The sequence below is a fragment of the Grampus griseus genome (genome assembly GCF_964374135.1).
Source record: "Grampus griseus genome assembly, chromosome: 1".
In the NCBI taxonomy this organism is placed as follows: domain Eukaryota; kingdom Metazoa; phylum Chordata; class Mammalia; order Artiodactyla; family Delphinidae; genus Grampus; species Grampus griseus.
The window spans coordinates 151002070-151022861 of NC_139017.1; the positions used below are offsets into that span (position 1 = coordinate 151002070).

Genomic DNA, 20792 nt, shown 5'->3' on the forward strand with positions numbered 1-20792 from the left:
ATGGATATAAATAACTAATGCTTAATGTTTAAGGTTGTTCACTTCAACATTATTTGCGGTAACAACAAAAAAGAATACAAATTATTTAATTATGGTAATGTTCAACGTGTACTGATACAGAAAGTTGTCCTCAGTATATTAAATCAAAATGTAGGGACTTCCCTAGTGGTCCAGTGATAAAGAATCCGCCTTACAATCAATGCAGGGGATGCGAGTTCTTCTATCCCTAGTCAGGGAGCTAAGATCCCACACGCCGCGGGGCAACTAAGCCCGTGCGCCACAACTACCGAGCTCGTGTGCCTCAACTAGAGCCTGCGTGCTGCAAACTACAGAGCCCATGCGCCCTGGAGACTGCGCGCCACAACTAGAGAAAAGAAAACTCGCACACCACAACTAGAGAGAAGCTTGTGCACTACAACGAAGAGCCCATGCGCCGCAACAAAAGATCCCGCATGCCTCAAGGAAGATCCCAAGTGCTACAACTATGACCCGACGCAGCCAAAAATAAATTAAAAAAATAATAACTCTTTTCAAAAATTAATTAATTAAAATATAAATTGCAGAAGAGTGTGCATTTTAATTTTTAAGAACACATAAGACACCGTTAACTGCTGTGGGGAGTGACTGGAGGAACTGAAGGCAAGAAAGGGCTTCTACTTTTTCCTAAAACCTTTCTGTAGCTTCATATATTCTGCCTTGAGCATAGCTTTTACAGTTTTAAAAATTTTTAAATTAAGAGTGTTGAAGGTTTTGGGACTTCCCTGATGGCACAGTGGTTAAGAATCTGCCTGCCAGTGGGCTTCCCTGGTGGCGCAGTGGTTGAGAGTCCGCCTGCCGATGCAGGGGACGCGGGTTCGTGCCCCAGTCCAGGAAGATCCCACATGCCGCGGAGCAGCTTGGCCCGTGAGCCATGGCCGCTGAGCCTGCGCGTCCGGAGCCTGTGCTCTGCAACGGGAGAGGCCACAACAGTGAGAGGCCCACGTACCGCAAAAAAAAAAAAGAATCTGCCTGCCAGTACACAGGACATAGGTTCAAGCCCTGGTCCGGGAAGATCCCACATGCTGCGGAACAACTAAGCACATGTGCCACAACTACTGAGCCTGCGCTCTAGAGCCCATGAGCCACAACTACTGAAGCCTGCACACCTAGAGCCCATGCTCCACAGCAAGAGAAGCCACAACAATGAGAAGCCCGCGCACTGCAATGAAGAGCAGGCCCTGCTCACTGCAACTAGAGAAAGCCTGCACACAGCAGCGAAGACCCAACGCAGCCAAATAAATAAATAAATATAAATTAGAAAAAAAAAAAGAGTGTTGAAGGTTTTGCTACTTGCATAATTTAAAATCAATGCAGTTTTGGACTTCCCTGGTGGCACAGTGGTTAAGAATCCGCCTGCCAATGCAGGGGACATGGGTTCAAGCCCTGATCCAGGAAGATCCCACATGCCGTGGAGAAACTAAGCCCGTGAGCCACAACTACTGAGCCTGAGCTCTAGAGCCCGCGAGCCACAACTACTGAAGCCCATGAACCTAGAGCCCACGCTCCACAACAAGAGAAGCCACCGCAATGAGAAGCCCACGCACAGCGATGAAGAGTAGCCCCCGCTCAGCCCCCGCTCACCGCAACTAGAGAAAGACCCGTGCACAGCAATAAAGACCCAACGCAGCCAAAAATAAATTAATTAAAAAATAAAAATAAAATCAATGCAGTTTTCAATGGAATACTATGCAGTTTTTTTAATGTAGTTAATATGTGTGTGTTCCATGTGAAAAGATATCTACAATATATTAAATGAAATAAGCAAGTTTTAGTATATAAACTTGACAGTATTTTTCTAAAAATAATACATATCATATGGAAAAATTCTGTAAGTATACATTCCCAAACTGTTAACCTAAGAAAATGTAGTACTGAAGTATAGGGAGTATATGGTAGTTTTCATCTTAACTTTCTCTTCTTTTACGTTATTCTAAGTTTTTACAATTAGAATGTGTTCATGAGTTGCTTGGGCAACTAAAAGTTTTAACATTTATATACACACATATACTATATGTGCTTTTCCAAAAATCAGAATAATACATCAAGTTATTAACAGTGAGGCTACATGGTACTTTCACTTTTTACTTTATGCATTTATACATCTTGTCTTAAGCTTCTAGAATGTGCATGTATCAGTTTGGAGTCACAAAAAACAAAAACTATATATAATTAGTTTTATTTCTTTAAGATACCTTATATATATATATATATATATATATTTTTTTTTTTTTTGGCGGTACGCGGGCCACTCACTGTTGTGGCCTCTCCCGTTGTGGAGTACAGGCTCCGGACGCGCAGGCTCAGCAGCCATGGCTCACGGGCCTAGCCGCTCCACGGCATGTGGGATCTTCCCAGACCGGGGCACGAACCCGTGTCCCCTGCATTGGCAGGCGGACTCTCAACCACTGTGCCACCAGGGAAGCCCAGGATACCTTATATATTTTAAACATACATATGGAAAAAAGAAAATGAAATCCCAAATGAAAATATGCCTGTTTTACACAACCATATATCATAAAAATACAATTCCCAAGCTAAGTCATTCATTCTATCATATCTGGTAATAATTCTTATAAGTGTCCATATTAGAAGGCATTACTGTACTGGCTAATGTGACACACTCAGGTTATTTCTTTGGGAGTAAAAATACAATGAGATCAAATGTCAGCACAATAAGCTACTAGATCCCCCCCAAAAAGAATAAGAAAAGTCCTCTAAAAAACACATTAGCGAAATCAGGTGCAGCACAAAAGTGAGGAGAAAAGACAAATACATCAGTAGTTCCCAAGCTTGCTATGTGCAGAAATATAGGTAAACCTAGATGAATAAATAAACTTGAACTCAAAATATGTCTGAAATGTAATTCATTCTCAACTTCCAAAAAATTATAATACATTAAAATATTTTTCATTTGGGACAATAAGTATAATCTAACACCTGCGAAAACTTTGGAGGGAAATTGGTTTTATAAAATGCTCACAGTCAGGACTTCCCTGGTGGCAGAGTGGTTAAGAATCCACCTGCCAATGCAGGAGACACGGGTTCCATCCCTGGTCAAGGAAGATCCCACATGCCACAGGGCAACTAAGCCTGTGCGTCACAACTACTGAGCCTGCACTCTAGAGCCCATGAGCCGCAACTACTGAGCCCACGTGCCACAACTACTGAGCCCACGTGCCACAACTACTGAAGCCCACGTGCCTAGAGCCTGTGCTCCACAACAAGAGAAGCCACCGCAATGAGAAGCTCGCACACTGCAACAAAGAGTAGCCTCTGCTCGCCGCAACTAGAGAAAGTCCACGCGCAGCAACAAAGACCCAATGCAGCCAAAAAGGAAAAAAAAAAGCTCACAGTCATGTTTAGGCTAACAACAGGAAATCAAAACTCGGTGGTGTGCAGAAACATAAAGCAATCAACTCCTCACCACACTAATTTGCTTTACTATAATGAAAGTAAAGCATGTGATTTGGGGGCTGACATAAGGTTTAGAACATGGCAAAATGTTTCATTTATTTTTTTAAATTAATTTTTATTGGAGTATAGTTGCTTTACAATGTTGTGTTAGTTTCCACTGTACAGCAAAATGAATCAGCTATACATATACACATATCCCTTCTTTTTTGGATTTCCTTCCCATTTAGATCACCACAGTGCATTAAGTAGAGTTCCCTGGGCTATACAGTATGTTCTCATTAGTTATCTACTTTATACATGGTATAAATAGTGTATATGTGTCAATCCCAATCTCCCAAATGTTAAATGTTTTAGACACCTTAATTTTGGCAAATGTTGTACAATACTTAAATGTCTCTCTAGAAGAGTCACAATGTGTCATATTAAAAAAATGTTTAGGGACTGCTCTGGTGGCGCAGTGGTTGAGAGTCCGCCTGCTAATGCAGGGGACACGGGTTCGGTTCCTGGTCCGGGAAGATCCCACGTGCCGCGGAGCAGCTGGGCCCGTGCACCACAACTACTGAGCCTGCGCTCTAGAGCCCACGAGCCACGACTACTGAGCCCACTTGCCTGGAGCCCGTGCTCCGTAACGGGAGAAGCCACCGCACTGAGAGGCCCACGCACTGCAGCAAAGACACCGCAGCTAGAGGGGGACTGTGCGCAGCAACAAGGATCCAAAGCAGCCAAAAATTAATTAATTAATTAAAAAACAACAACAACACTGGGCTTCCCTGGTGGCGCAATGGTTGAGAGTCCGCCTGCCGATGCAGGGGACACGGGTTCGTGCCCCGGTCCGGGAAGATCCCACATGCCGCGGAGCGCCTGGGCCCGTGAGCCATGGCCGCTGGGCCTGCGCGTCCGGAGCCTGTGCTCCGCAACGGGAGAGGCCACAACAGTGAGAGGCCCACGTACCGCAAAAACAAAACAAAACAAAACAGAACACAACAACAACAAAAAACGTTTATCCCAACATTTTCCCAACTTATATGAACAAATAATCCTTATTTCAAGAAGTGCTTATGCATACATATATTTCATGGAACAAAACATAATTTAGGAAATGCTGATATAAGAAAAACAGCATGGGCTCTGGAGTCAAAGACTTCGCCACAGCTGTGTGATCCTGGGAAAGTTTCGTAATTTCCCTGGGTCTGTTTTCTACTGTAAAAGGAAAATACCACCACCTACCCAAGTGCCTGGCACACAAAAGATGCTCAATAAATTAAATATCCCTCTATTTTTTCATATGGTTTCTATGTTGCTTATGTCAGCAATGAAAGTTTTAGGAATCTATTTTTTATACCATCTTGCAATCTACGTTTGGGTTGTAAAGTATGGTGTCAATCATATCCAAAATAAATGCTTCAATCTGACTAAGAAAGTTTGCTGAAAAATTCATTACTTTAAATATTTGTGGAATATAAGCAACCAGGGGAAGTTCTTAGAAAATATAAATAAAATTAAAATGAGGTTCTACTCTTAATCAAGATACAAAGAACAATAAAACCTGATCCCTACTAGGAAGCAGCATAAACCTGCTGACAAGAAAAGTTCCTATTTCTTGATAAAGATAAGCTAAGTCTTGCTTGTTACTCTTAAGAAGTCTAGTCAGGGATTTATGGAAGGAAGGAGATAAAAGATCAATAAATACTGATTGAATAGCCATTAAGTGCCAGGGACTATCTAGGCACTGGGTAAACAATACAAACACCCTCATGATGCTTACATTCCAGGTGGGGATACAGACAAATACACATATCAGACAGAGTCAGTGATTAAAAGAAATATAAAGCAGTGTAAAGAAGATGGGGAAGTGCTGTTTTAGATAAGATAGTCAAAGAAGACCTCTGGGAGAGATGACAGATGTCTACAACTGAATGAAAACAAAGCACATTTTAGTTTGCCAATGCCTTTGCGGTCTTGAAATAAGCGGTGTGTTCTATCTAGACTTTTTAACTAACATTGTTCAGAAGAGCATGATCCACAGGTAGACACAGAAGTCACTAGGGACCACAGTACAAGAGACTGTGTGGTACCACAGTAAATAACAGCACCCAAAGTTCTCACTGCTTCACAGGTCACATTTATAATATGTTTTGGTTACACACACTGAAAAGCTAGCTTTTGCTGTTATAACTGTCATTTAGTTCCTATTTAGACATCTCTCAGGAGAAGGCAGCACAAGAAGAAAAGCTAATGCATTTAATAAAAGCCCTTTAAAATAAATAATTGAAAAAGGTAAAAATAAATGAAAGAGGTAATGCTCAAGAGTCTTCACGGCCACCAACCTCAAGGAGTTAGGAAGACTGATCCTCCCTCTCTCAACATCTCCAAACTGTTGTCCTATTAGACTGGTAACTCTTCCTCAATACTATATAATGCCTCCTATTTTCTCCCTTCATCAACACTAGTCCTCAACCCACACATGTAAATGTGTATTTTGTTATATTTATTATATTAATGTAAGCTAAGTTGACAAGTATTGTCTCTAAGAAAGGACCAAAATCTCCTATCCTGTTCCTTTACAGGAATTTCTTATGGTAGAACTGCCTTTTAACATACTAGATTTTACATTAGGTGTTTTTTTTGAAGTACTCATCTCTTGAGTATATTATGAAGTTCCTACAATATAATTCATTCAACAGATTAGTTTTGTGGGCCAGGCATTGTATTAATTGCTAGGTACCAGGTATACAACAAAGACTCGTTGGTTTACTAGTCAATAGAAGAGATAAACATGGACAAAAACATTGAGGTACCGTGCCGATGTACAAGATGCTACTGGAGTCCATATTCTAAGTGAAAGAATCACCTCATTCTGTCTGCTGAAATCAGAAAATGCTCTAAAAAACTTATTATTTGAGTCACGTCTTAAAGGATAAATAAGCAGATGAGGAAGGGGTGACCCTGGGGTTAATCAAGTGGACTGAGAGATGAACACTGGGATGAAGGTAGACAAAAAAAAAAAAGTTGGGTGTAAGGGGTGGAGCAAGTCCAGATCCTAAAAGACTTTGCATGCCAGGCTGATAAGTGTGAATTTTATCTTGCCTTTGGGGAAAAAACCATTGAAGAATTTTAGGGAATAAAGTGACTAACAAGATTATGTTTATAATTTAAAAGGAACATCAAAATGCATTGCTGATAAGGCCAGTAAGAAGGCAAGAAAGATTAGTGAAGAGTTGCTGCAAAAGGACATTGTGAAGCCTGAACTAAGACGGTGACAGCAAGGAAGGGAGTTAAAACCATAGGTATGTGCAAAGTGTCAAAAGAACACAAACAACTAAGAGGAAATCTATCTAGTAAAATCAAAGAAAGCTTCACAGACAAGGTAACATTTGCGCTGGGCCCTAGAGAAGGAAAACTTGTCATGCAGAAAATGAGAGAAAAAGATAGAACAGCACAATGAAAGGGAAAGACATAAAAATGCTTAATGAGCTGAGTTTTTGTTAAAGGAGTAATTCCATCCTTTTGTAGATCAGTCACTTGGGAAATATTTACTGAAAACCTAACGTGTCTTGGATCTTGAAGAATCCAATGAAAATTAAGGTCATCTTTTCCAAAATAATGCACCTGGAAATTCACAGGCAAAATTTTAATCATAGGAGTAACTGAGATCCCAGTTTGATCCATGAACTCCAAGTACTCCTGAATAAGTAACAGTAGAACTGGGGTGATGGGAAAGGCTAGGTAAGAGCTGAAAAGTAAGCTGGGGGCAAGACTGTTGACTTTTTATTCCAAGAAATCTGGATAACTCAGATAATTCTGGGGCCATTGTTTTTTACAGAGATTGTTTTATTTAGTCCACACAACAGTGTATTTACATAGAGAACAGTAAGTACTGTTATCATTCCATTTGCAAATGAGAAAACTAAGGTTTAAAGAAAATAACATGCGCCAAGGTTACACAGCTAGTTTAAATGGTAAAGCCAGTATGCCCATCTGATTTAGGCCCTTTGAACTCAATCACTAATCTAAGGGAAAATGAAATATTCAGTACTTACCTAATTTAACATTTAAAAATCTACAAAGTCACTGTTAGTTCCAGAACTCAAAGTGTCTCATAAACAAGGTTTACTCATAAAACTACTCTGCTTGATAGTCTCAAAGTATAATTTCAAGTTATTAATGAAGTCTACTTTAAAAAAGTGTTCAAAATTTGTGTTACAAATACAACAGCCAGTTGGAAAACTTCAGGAATCTGGGTTCCCAAAATATAGCAAGAATTTGAGAGGATATCATCAATTTTTCAGCAAAACAAAGAAAGACTGTTTTCTGGAGTTAATCTTATCCACACTGACTGTCTGGCAGACAATGTTTTCAGAAAAGGAACTGAGGGAAGGGGAAAACACACACACACACACACACACACACACACACACACACCCCATAATCACTGAATACAAATTTTCACGAACTACAACTTCATCTAAATATCATTTTCTTAGTAACTATTACTTCTGAAGTTTCATTTTGATCATCTTCACAAACTTCTGAAAATTGAAAACATGCCCAGAATGAAAAAAGCTTCTCTATCCTTTCATATGTTAGTTCATTTCTTGATTTGGTGCAATTCCAAAGACAGAGCCATTTCTTTTAAGTGCTGCAAGAGCTAGAGAGAATACGGTCCCAGCCTGTTGCAGGAGGGATCTACTTGGCACAGTATAAGTCCTTAAGACAATATCTCTAAAGTAAACACATGATGGAAATAATTTTGTGGCAGTTAAGCATCCCAGAGAGCACAGGTCAGGCCTTTATGATAATGTAATACAACTACATCTCTCTACACATTCATTAGGTGCTCCTGCAGAGCAGGCTCCTATCTCCAGCACTTAATGCAATGTCAGGCGCACACACACAATCAGTAGATGAATAAATTTTATTCTGCCTTTCAAATGTGAAACCAAAAGCTATTCAACCAAATTTGGATAGTGAAATTATTCCTACTTCATCATAAAATTTTAAAAAACTTTTCTGTATCTGGTAAGAAAGGATACTCTACTGATTTTATCTGGGCTATGGGGAAAATGTAACAAAAATATTGTGATAAATACTGTGAAGGGTTGAATAGAAACTTTCTGTCTGCTGTTCGTATAAAGCACTACAAGATAAAGGTCAGAAAACAAACAATCTCACAGTCATAGTTTGCCCCAGGTTATTAGCTAGTAAGTGGTAAAGTCATAATTAGGACCCAACTAACTCGCAATCCAATGTGCTTTCTATTACAACATACCGTCACAGATACTCCTTTTATTTTGTTAGTGAAAAACATTGTTTTGGGAAAACTTCAGGCCAAAAAAAAGAACTTCATAAGAAAGACAAATTACAAAAGTACTTCCTTTTTAAAATTCTTCTGTGCCCTCACATATCTAAGTATCACTAAGACTCAATACATTAAAATTCAGTTAAAATAAAATCAGAGCTGCCAGCAGTAGGCATAAAGCAGTATATATATATGTTATCCTCTGACAAGCTTCAATTTGATGGGTTATATCCATTCTTGCTATTCTTCTAGGAAGACAACGCAAGCTTAGGAGGCTTACCCAAAACCAACAGTTTTTCTGCTCTCCTCCTCACTAATCCGGGTCCAATTAGCTCCCTCTTCTCCCAAAGCACTGTTTTCCTTCTCATCTCTACCTTTGACTCTGGAATACCACCCCCTTCCCCGATATTCAAGACTCATTTTCATCCCTTCAGCCATAGGGCCTTCCCAGGCCACCCCATCTAAACTGGCCTCTCCCAGTATTTCTACAACGCCTCCTCTTCCATCATTACCAAAACTGCATTGACAATACTGTTATTTCTACTACCGCCTCCCAACCGTAAGCTCATCAAGGGTAAGTGCAGTCTTATTTACGTTTCCTCAGCACTTGGTAAAGTGTTTGGCACCATCCTATGGAGTCAGTAAAAGTTTGTAAAGTAAATATGTGTACTAAGAATGTTCACTGCTAGTGAAGAAGCAAAGAACACCTTAGTACTTCAGAGTTCAGGGAAAGGCTGACGGTTGTAGACATAAAAACTGGAGTGATACAACGTATGGAAAAGATTAGCAAGGACAAAACCCATTTAGAGATGAAGTGCTTCTGGCTCAGCAGAGAGGAGGGAGAAAGACATTCAATCAAGTCAATTTTTGATTCTTCTCCGGACCAACAGAGCAAATTGTCCCTCAAAATTATAACTGTGGAACACCGCAATTTATTCAGCACACTCAACTACTCATTAAGAGCCCAAGTGCCAACGATTATTTTGCATTTTCTAAGGTGCACCAGGTGAGAAGCAGAGGGGCGGCTCCAAAACCTGATTAGAACAAACAAGCAGATGTAGAAATAATAATGGCACATCTTTAAATTTATAAAGAAAAATCTCGGCGTGATCCTGGAAACGAAACTAAGCATACCAAGAAATATGTAATCATAGGTTTAGGACCTACTACGGCACAGAAATGGTCACAGAACTGCCAAAAGAGACCACACTCCTCATCTTTCCCAATCCTCTTCTACTCAAAGAGCCTAATAACCACTACAAGGATCACGAGCCTCATTTCTGGCAGCACAATTCTCAAAGGAATATAGAAGAGGCGAAAGAACAGCTTTGATGGCCCCCCCAAAAAAGGCAGCAAAAACCAAACAGCCAACCAGCTCCACAATCCTTAAGCAGAAAGCCCTAGACGTCTTTCAAAGCCAACTGTCATACCTTTTAGGGGCCCAGAAGACGCTGACTCCAAACATAAGTCTCTGGCCCCAACATATATCTCCGGATTATTTAGGAAAACCCAGGTTTTACAATTTGGAGATCTGCACTCTACTCAAAAAAGCATCTCCGGGAAGGAACGAGCGAGCAATCAATCCCTCAGGAGGCAATGGCGCTCCAACCACCAGCCGGGGGGACAGGCAACGACGACAGGGCACGGCCCTTCCAGGGAGCTGCCGGCGCCCTTCGGGCTCTCAGTCTAACCCAGCGCAACCCGCCCTGGCGGTGGCCGAAGTCGGGCAGTGGCTGAGGGGGGCCAGCGGTCGGGCTTCCGAACTGGGCCTTCCCGGCCCGGGGGCGCGGCAAGACATGGAGGTGGCGCCTTTCAGTCCGGCCCCGGCTGCAGCAACGGGTCCGGGGCCTCTTCCCCTGGCCTCCCCGCCCTGCCGCCCTCAGCCAGCCAGTCCGCCCCTCACCTGGCAGAAGCTCCGGCAGTAGTTCAAAGATGAGACCTCCGACACCTCCTGCTCCCTCAGCTCTGTCTCCAGCTGCCACAGACAAGGTCGCAGCCCTGAGGCTCCCGGCACCGGAGATGCAGGGCTATGACCCCGAGCCATGGACTCTGTCTCGGTTCCGTCTCCGGCTCCGACTCCCGCCGGAGCCTCAGCCCCAGCCCCGGCGACGGCGGCGTCTCCCTTTCCGTCCGCCATCTTCCCACGGCCCAGCAGCGCGTAGGCAACCAAGCCACGTGACTCAGACCTGGCCCCGCCCCCGGTCGACCGCGCTCTGTGACGCACCCCTGGGCGACTCTGGCGCCCGCTGGATTCCGTCACTCGAACTCGGGATGTTCCTCCCCTCTGCGGCCTCCCCGATAGCCGCCCGGGCAACGGCCTGGCAACAGCTGAGCAGTGGCTCCTGCCCACTGCAGTCCTTCCAGACCTTTTGGAGTCGTGGGGTCCCCGAGACGGACATACCTGTAGATATAATCTAGATATGGAGGAATGACATTTGAGCTGCGATCTGAAGAACGAGAGAGATGCAGCCCTGAGAAGAGCGATAAAGGAAAGCATCCCCAGTAGAAGAAAAATAAGCAAGCCAGTGGAGGTTGTGAGGCCGAAATGAAGACTAGCCCATGGGAACGTGGTTTATAATAGAGAGGGCATTACAAGTCAGTAGGTAAAGGGTGAACTTTTCAATAAATGGCGCTGGAACATTTTTTTCCAAAAGGGGGAAGAAAAAGTTAAATTGGATTTTTACCTCAGAGCATATCCAAAAATTAAATGCTGGATGGAGTAAAGAAAATATAAATATCTTTATGTTAGCAAAATAGAGAAGACTTTCTTAAATAAGATCCAAAAAACACACACCATAAGGCAAAATATTGTTGGCTTTACTGCATTAAAATTTGTTAATTCTGTAATAACAGAAGTTTTAAAAGATGGCACACAACGAGCAAAAGATTAGACAATATTCACCATATATATAGCCATCAAAGGATTAATATCCCAAGAAGTTCCCAAAATCAAAAGGAAAAAAGCAAACAATCCAATAGAAAAGTAGAGAAAGGATATTGAGGTAGATCACCAAAAAAAGAAACCCAAATGGCCAATAAACCCATGACAAGATATTTAACTTTACTGTAACTATCAAAGTACAAATTAAAACAACAGTGAGATATAATTTCATACCCATCAGATTGGCAGAAATTTTAAATTAGTACCATGTGTTAGGAGTTAGGAAAATGGAACTTATGTACTGCTGGTGGAAGTATAAATTGGTACATCATTTAGGAGAAGAATGTGTAACACTTAGTAAAATTAAAGATGCACATGGACTTCCCTGGTGACGCCATGGTTAAGAATCCACCTGCCAATGCAGGGGACACGAGTTCGAGCTCTGGTCCGGGAAGATCCCACATGCCGCGGGGCAACTAAGCCCATGCGCCACAACTACTGAGCCTGTGCTCTAGAGTCTGCGAGCCACAACTACTGAGCCTACGTGCCACAACTACTGAAGCCCGCACGCCTTTTCAGTAAACTAGCTATTTCTATTCTTGCCCTCCTCCAGTCAGTTCTCCACAGGATAGCCACATAACTCCTTTTAAAACATAGTTCAGGGACTTCCCTGGTGATGCAGTGGTGAAGAATCCACCTTCCAATACACAGGATACGAGTTCGATCCCCGGTCAGGGAACTAGATCCCACATGCATGCTGCAACTAAGAGTTTGCATGCCACAACTAAGGAACCCACGAGCCTCAACTAAGGAGCACACATGCCACAACTAAAGGAGCTGGTGAGCCACAACTAAGGAGCCCGCCAGACACAACTAAGACCTGGTGCAACCAAAATAAATTAAAAACAAAACATAGTTCAGATCACATCACTCCCCCCTGCTCAGAACATTCTAGTGGCTCCCCGTCATCCTCACCAGAGCCTACAAAGTCCTATCTGTATTTGCCCTGTTACCTCTCCAAATGCTCTTCCCACCACTTCATCTCACTCATTGGGCTCCAGCCACACTGACCTTGCCATTCTTAAACAAGACAGACAAGCTCCATGACTTTTGTACTTACTGTTTCCTCTCTCTGGGGAATCCTTCCTTTTTTCATTTCGTTCAGGTTCAAGTATGACCTCACAGGGGCAGATGACCCTGTCTAAAACAGCCTTCTCTATCCCTTGCTGTCTTTTCATTTTGTTCATATTAATTGGCTTTACATTATCACTATTTTGTGTGTTTCACCTGCTAGAAGGTAAATTCTTTGAAAGTAGGGTGACTTATTTTACTCAATGCTATATCCCTAGTGTCTGGTAAGGCAGTTCCTGGCATGTGGGCAATCAATATTTGTTAAACAAAAGAAGAAAATGTAAAACTTTATGGTATTTAAGTGGGACTAGATGAGATTACCTGGGGAAAGGTAAATCAGGCGTCATAAACTCAAATTCCTGCGTGACTTAGACAGGTGACCTAAATGAGTAAAGCTGGCTGGATATTAGATGTTTGGAAGTAGCGAACTGGTTAAGGAATGACCCAGGCACGCCAGGGAATTCCCAGGTTTGGTAACTTTTAAAGAGAAATATAAAATCTTCCACTTACCCACTTTAACATTAAAAATGAGGAACACGTCTTTATTCAAAAATTACAACAAATATAAAAAAGGAGTAGCATAAGATAGTAGAAGGAACGTTGGATGAGAAATTTGTAGAACTGGGTATGGTTCACTTTTTAAAAATTTATTTTATTTAGTTATTTTTTGGCTGTGTTGGGTCTTCATTGCTGTGCGTGGGCTTTCTCTAGTTGTGGCAAGCAGGGGCTACTTTTTGTTGCAGTGCGTGAGCTTCTCATTGCGGTGGCTTCTCTTGTTGTGGAGCACAGGTTCTAGGTGTGCAGGCTTCAGTAGTTGTGGCGAATGGGCTTAGTTGCTCTGTGGCATGTGGGATGTCCCAGACTAGGGCTCGAACCCTGTCCCCTGAATCAGCAGGTGGATTCTTAACCACTGCGCCACCAGGGAAGTCCTGGTTCTCTTTTCATTAACTAGTTTTATAACCTAGAAAAGGTTGCTTAGCCTCTTTGGTGCCTCACTTTTTCCAGGTGTAATATGAAGCCCACCCCACGCTCACTCACTCATTCTTTCAAGAAACACTGATTACGCCTAACTGTTGGGAGATATTGTCATGAGAAGTGAGATGACAGGAGACTTTGACTTTCTACTTACACATTTCTGTATAATTTGATTTTAAAAAAGCATAGATTACTTTTATAATCAACAAAGATCATAAAGATGTTATGGGATGAATTTTGCCCCCGAAAATTGATAATGTTGAAACCCTAACCCCCAGTAACTCAGAATGTTACTGTTTTTGAAGACAGAGCCTTTAAAAAGACAATTAAGTTAAAGTGAGGTTGTTAGGGTACTAATTCAATCTGACTGTTACAAAGCATGATATTAACCCAATCTGACCAGTGTCTTTATAAGAAAAGGAAATTTGGATGCACAGCCACCAGGGTTCCATGTGCACAGACGAAAGACCATGTGAGGACACAGTGACAAGGTGACCATCTGGAAGCCCAGGAGAGAGGCCTCAGAAGAAGCCAATCCTGCTGACATCTGGATCTTGGGTTTAAAGACTCTATAACTGTGAGAAAATAAATTTCTGCTGTTTAAACCACACACACAAAAAGAAATGACCCAGGCAGAAGGTACTCAGCTCCAGCAAATTACAGCAGTGTGAGAATGCAAACCCTATTTTGCTAGATCTAATTCTCCAAGAGAAATTGGAAATATGGGCTTGTTTTTTTTTAAACACAATTTCGCATTGTAAAAACTGCAAGACATATAATACCCACATGTGAGTTCAGTTTAGGTGATGAGTTGACAGTTTGTGACCTCAAACAGAAAAAAGAGGAGAGTCCTGGACCACTCCAAGATCGACATGTCAGAAGAATAGGATCCAGCCAGCAAAGAATGTTGAGAAGAAGCAACCAAAGAGGTGGAGGGAAAACCAGAAGAATGTGATATTTCTGAGGACAAAAGAATAAAGTAGCAGGAAGAGAATAGTCAGTGGTGTAGACCATTAACAAGAGTTTGGGTAAGATGAGGACAGAAAGTGATCATTTGATACGACATCATGAGTATTGTTGATAACCTTAACTACAGAAGTTTCTGTGGCTGTCTGGTATGGACCCTGACTAGAGAGGGTTGAAGAATTAATTCAAGAAGAAGTGAAAAGCAAAGGGATAGGGTGGGGAGAATTAACCCCTTTGAGAAGATTTTTCTGTGAAAAAGGGCATAAAAATGGGGTTGTGCTATAAGGGGATATGAGGTTGCTGCACTTGTGCTTTCTCTAGTTGTGGCGAGTGGGGGCTACTTTTCGTTGCAGCGTGCAGGCTTCTCATTGTGGTGGCTTCTCTTGCTGCGGAGCACAAGCTCTAGGTGTGCAGGCTTCAGTAGTTGTGACGCACGGGCTCAGTAGTTGTGGCGCACGGGCTTAGTTGCTCCGTGGCATGTGGGATCTTCCTGGACCAGGGATCAAACCCACGTCCGCCACACAGGCAGGCGAACTCTTAACCACTGCGCCACCAGGGAAGTCCCAGGCTAGAATTTCTAACTTGCAAATTCAAGAACTTGATTGTGTCATTTCACCTAGGTGGTGATTAAATCACAAGAGCCCAATTTACTAATTTATCCTAAGAAATATAATGGCATACCTATAGAAAAGTTGGCTTGGGAAAAATATTAGCATCAGAAGGTTGCTTACAGAGGGTAAGAGTCGTGTAAAGGCAGCTAAAAGATCTTAAATCACCCCTGTTCCAACACCCAGGCTTCTCTCATAATTATTTTCTATTCTCTCTTTCCTTTCCTCAAAATCTAATCAGGTTAGATGCCAAATCCTATCAATTTGTCCTTAGGAAATTTTCTTCCACCCATGTCTGACCTATTTCCACTTAGCCATGCCCAGGGAAAGAGAACATATCTTCTAAAGGTCTAAGAAGAGCTTGGTGGGAGGGAGTAGCTGCCACATGATGTAGCAGTATTTATACCCTAGAACCTCCTTTTGAGTGATTATCCCCCATGACTGTCACCACTCCTTCCCAGGCCCTCTCCTTTGGACTTGCTCTCATCAGCTCACGGGAACCCCAGGAACTTAGGTATTCCTTGCTAGGAGGCTTTGTTGCTATGTTTTGATGAAGAGTCAGGGGCCTCAAAGGTAGAGAACCCCCAAAGGAGGTGGAAACTCTGAAAACCTCACAGACACTGTTTCAACCTTTTCCCTCCTGCCAGAGATTTCCCCTGGACAACTCTTCTTTGCTCTTCCTTTTGGGGAATTTTATATCTGTTGGTTATAAGGAAGGGGCAGTTCCTTCATTGTACCACCTACCCTTTGGCAAGTCTTACTTTCCTCTTGCTTGGGCTATTGCAAGAGCGCTCCAAGGATATCGCTGTTTCCAGGTCATCCACTTACTCCCTGGCCATCTTCCTAAATTTACCTCCATTGTTTAAACATGTTAGCCCCTTCTTGCTTCAAATAGAATACAAATACTCAACCTGGCTTTTAAGTTCAACCGCTTGCTACTCCTAAGAGCACAGAGTTGCTTGTTAGCTCCCCAAACATGTCACCCGTCCGCCGCACTTTATAGTTTTCCTGCCTCTGTGTCTTTGCTCAATCTGTCACCTCTTCCTGGAACTCCCTCCCACTTGCACTAAATGGAATTGAGACACAGTATCATCCAGTGATAGTTGAGCGGCCCCAGCTACACTGGCCTTCCTTCAACTCCTCAAGCCCTCATTTTTTTGTTTTGTTTTGTTTCTTTGTTGTTTTTGTGTTGTTGTTTTTTTTGCGGTATGCGGGCCTCTCACTGTTGTGGCCTCTCCCGTTGCGGAGCACAGACTCTGGACGCGCAGGTTCAGCAGCCATGGCTCACGGGCCCAGCCGCTCCGCGGCATGTGGGATCTTCCCGGACCGGGACACGAACCCGTGTCCCCTGCATCGGCAGGCGGACTCTCAACCACTGCGCCACCAGGGAAGCCCAAGCCCTCATTTTTTATTACTTCAGGGCCTTTGTACTTGCTGTTCTCTCTGAAACATTCTTCACCTGTCCAGTGCCTTCTCAATCTTTGGGGTTCTTCTTTTAAAGTAGGTTCCTTTCTTTTCTCTCTTCTAGCAAGCTGTTCTTTCCCCTTCATAGCACTTACCACAATCTGTAATTATACATGTGAGTGTTCATTTATTTGTTTATCCCTCCCCCTCCATGAGATTGTAAACTTGCAGACAGTGTTCATATCTGTTTGTTCCCCACTCCATTTCAGCACCTAACGCAGCCCCAGGCCCTTGTGAGCTTGAATATTTCATGAGCGATTGCATGGGTTACAATGCATGGAACTTGTAATTTTTCATCAGCAAAATCCCCGAGAGCATCAGTCTCCTCTCTGCTTTAACTGAGACCTGGTTCTCCCCAAAGAACATTTCTCCTCACAAGTTCTGTCTTTTCTCTTTTGTTCATGTCATAGATTGGGGCCTGGCACAGAGCAGTTGCTCCGCATATATTTATTTAATTACTCCTTACTTGCTATGTCCTTTTCCCTTTAGTCTAAAGAATGGTCAGGAAGATAGCCCAACAGAGTGAAAAGCAGTCGTTGTTTGGAAGTCAGACAGACTGAGATTGAATCCTAATTCTGTTGCTGACCAGCTGGTGATCTTGACCAAGATTTTTAACTTCTCTGAGTCTCAAGCTTCATCTTTTATGTGTAACTTGAATTTCAACTTGTGCAGAGCTACCTCCTTAGGTCAGCCCAAGGAGTAAATCTACACTGCCCCCTAGAAGACCTTTGTTTCTGGAATAGTGAATTCAGAATCCCAGGACTACTGGAGAATCTTTGTGAGCAACCCTCACACCCTGGAGAGGGAGGAGGGCTCCAGCACAGCCCTGTGGGAGTTGGCTCCAGAGTAGACGCTGGGCCAGAGGTGAAACGTTCACTCGTCAAGGAAAGGGCAGCACAGACTTGGACAAGATCAGCGATCCTTGAGCCACAGAGTGACAGTGGTAGTTCTGGTTATTTCTGAGAACTAGGGAGGGCACCTGGTTTAACAGGATTTACTGCTACTTAAGTATGTGGTGGGTTGTTTAGAGCTTGGAGATTCGGGGTATTGTTAAATGTGTGATGCATTTGTGTTAACCATGCTTAGTTGAGGTCAGGGGTACTTCTAAGCCACACGCAAAATGATTTTAATAATGAATACCCAGCTGTTGGGGTGGCTGTGAGGATGGAATGAGAAAATGGATTCATGTAAAGGGTCAGTATGGTGCCTGGTGCGTATTAGATGCTCAATAAATGGCAATTGCTAGTATTGCTCTTGAAAATACAGCAGCCTTTCCACTTTTCCTTCTTTTTTTTTTTAACTGCTTAATACTTTATTTGAAAATTGCACAGTGTATGAAGAATTGTAGAGGTTCAATGTAATGTTATCTTCTTCCTGTAAGAATCACAGGCTCCGGACGCGCAGGTTCCACAGCCGTGGCTCACGGGCCCAGCCGCTCCACGGCATGTGGAATCTTCCCGGACCGGGGCACGAACCCGTGTCCCCTGCATCGGCAGGCGGACTCTCAACCACTGCGCCACCAGGGAAGCCCCTCCACTTTTCCTTCTTATGCCACATGACAAATTTACTCTCTCATAAAGAATGAGAAAAAAAAATGAATTGAAACAAGAACATGGTCAAACTATGCACTTTTTTTTTTTGTGGGCCAGCATTTGCTTTTTGATTTAATAGCAAAATACAGACTTTCTGTTAATAAATTAAATGTGTGTAGTTAAATATATTTGAAATCTGTTAATAGATGGTAATGTGATTTTTAGTGGTTGCCAGTGGCCAAGGATGGGAGGTTAAAATTGATTGAGAAGGGGGGACCTAGAACTTTTTGGGGTAACAGAAATTTTTTATCTCTTGATTGTGGTCATCACATGTGTACATACGTTTGTCAGAATTCATCAAACCCACTTAAATGGGTGTTTTATTGTTTGTGTACTATTCCTCAATAGAGTTAATTTTTTAAAAATTCCAGTGTTTTTATAGGCTTTATTATTTTAACATTTATCTCATTTAAATTAGTTTAATAATTGAATTTGAAATTTATCATTTTTATTATTCATTAATTTTTATGTTTGACATTAAAGAATTTAATACAGTTTAATTTAACTGAGGTAATATCAGTAATAGCAATGGAAATGAATCAGTGGGGGGAAGGCTATTTTTATATATGTATAAAGAGCCAAAATTATGACTCTGACCTAGACACAGTGCTGGGCTCTTGGAGTACAAATTGAAATGGATGTGGTCCCTGACCTCAAGCAGTAGCTTACTGTCTAAGGAGGGGCATACCTACATAAGCAGATAATTTCGCCTTTAAAAAATTATATTTTTCTCTCTTTTTTGGCCTCACCACGCGGCATGTGCGACCTTAGTTCCCTAGCCAGGGATCAAACCCATGTCCCCTGCAGTGGAAGTAAGGAGTCCCAACTACTGGATGGCCAGGGAATTCCCCCCCTGCCACCCCGCCAAATTAAATATGTTTGAATAATTAAAATATGCACTTAGTTTTTTTAATTAGTACAAAAGAATAGATAGTAAAAGTGTCTCCCTCACATCCCTGTCTCTCAGTCTCATAGTTTCCCTCCTTGAAAGTCACCACTGCAAAACAGTTTATTTTTATCCCTTCAGAGATACTTTATTCACAGCTTTGTATACGGTAGCTTTATTCCCTTTATTCTAGTTCTTCTCCTCATTTTATTTTATTTTTTCACTGAACAGTCTACTCTGGAGATAATTCCACAACAAACATATAACATAGACAGTTTTCAATATAAGAAGTGATGACAAATTGAAATTATAATGGGGGTAATCACAGTTCAGGCATACAAAAATGAAGTCAGGTGACCATTGAGGATCTGGTCTCAGACACCTCTCTGCATCACTGAGAACGTGAACTTTCTTTGAACCATACTAGACCCAAGAACACTACCAGCTGTATTCTGAACAACACCTGCCAGCTGCAACCTTATGGTCTCAAGGTCTCCCTTGTAACTATGCAACCATTTCTGATCCCAACCAATCCTTACTTAACAAGCACACTTACTGCTTGCCAGCTCCAATTATAATTCTTGATAAACAACTCATGTAACTAACTGTAACCTTGCAGTTTTGGCTTTTATAAGCCTCCCTCATTTTGTAGTCCGGTGGAACACAATTCAAGTGCTTCTTGAATCTGTGTCTCCTGGGCCGCAGTCCTAACAAACCACAAATAAACACCTTTTCATTTCAATCAGGTCTTTGTTTCTAAAATTTTGGTTAACAGAAGATAAAAATACTGGTAGAGGAATGAAAAGAATGCTGTGGGTGTACAAATTACTGGCTAACTATGTAAAGCTTTCTGGAGGATGGCATCTCCTTTATGAGTATTCCGAGATAAAAACACATGAACTAATTAGTAAACTAAACTCTCTAGTTGTAGACTAAACTGCGTGCAACTGTCTGTAACTCTGACAGCTCTTTGGAGGGGAACAAAAGCAATATGTGCAGGTCAAGGGCAGAGAAAAGGTGTGGTACAGAAAGTAAGCGTAGAAAGGGGCACACCTCGTGCCTTTGAAGCAGAAGTGTGAGGTGGAAAGAGCTCAGTACAGGAAGAGCTAGGAGCCCAGCGTGGGCAGGGAAGTCTTGAGTTATAGATGGTGTTTCAGGATTAAAGGAAGCTTATTTGTATAGTTCTCTCTAACTAGGATTGCCAGATTTTGGCAAATAAAAATGCAGGACATCAGTTAGATTTCCAGTTCAGATAAATAATAAATAATGTTTTATTATTTACAAGCATGTCCCAGATGGCAACCCACATGACTGAGTCAAATTGATGGCTTGTCACCACGCACTTAAAAAGAATAGGGAAATAAGCATTTTTAATGGGAAGGGTAGACAAAGAAGGAAATATGAGGAGCTAAGGTCAAGATTTGGCTGTTGAGTTTAGGGCAGGTGGGGCCCAGGCCAAGGAGGCAATTCCGATGGCCTGGGCTGGCAGGGCTGGGGCTTAGGTATAGCTTGAAAGGTCTGTCAGGACCAGTAGGTC

The 20792-nt window shown here is 42.2% G+C and overlaps 1 protein-coding gene across 1 annotated transcript in view; it reads right to left on the reverse strand.

Moving 5' to 3' along the window:
- Window positions 1-10889, reverse strand: part of RLF (RLF zinc finger) — a gene marked incomplete at its 5' end in the record, with an annotated part of 82965 nt that extends 72076 nt beyond the window's left edge. Inside the window, one exon of the mRNA XM_082673238.1 lies at window positions 10656-10889. Within this exon, the coding sequence (XP_082529364.1) occupies window positions 10656-10889 (234 nt within the window). The remainder of the gene's footprint in view (window positions 1-10655) is intronic.
- Window positions 10890-20792: the final 9903 nt, after the last annotated feature.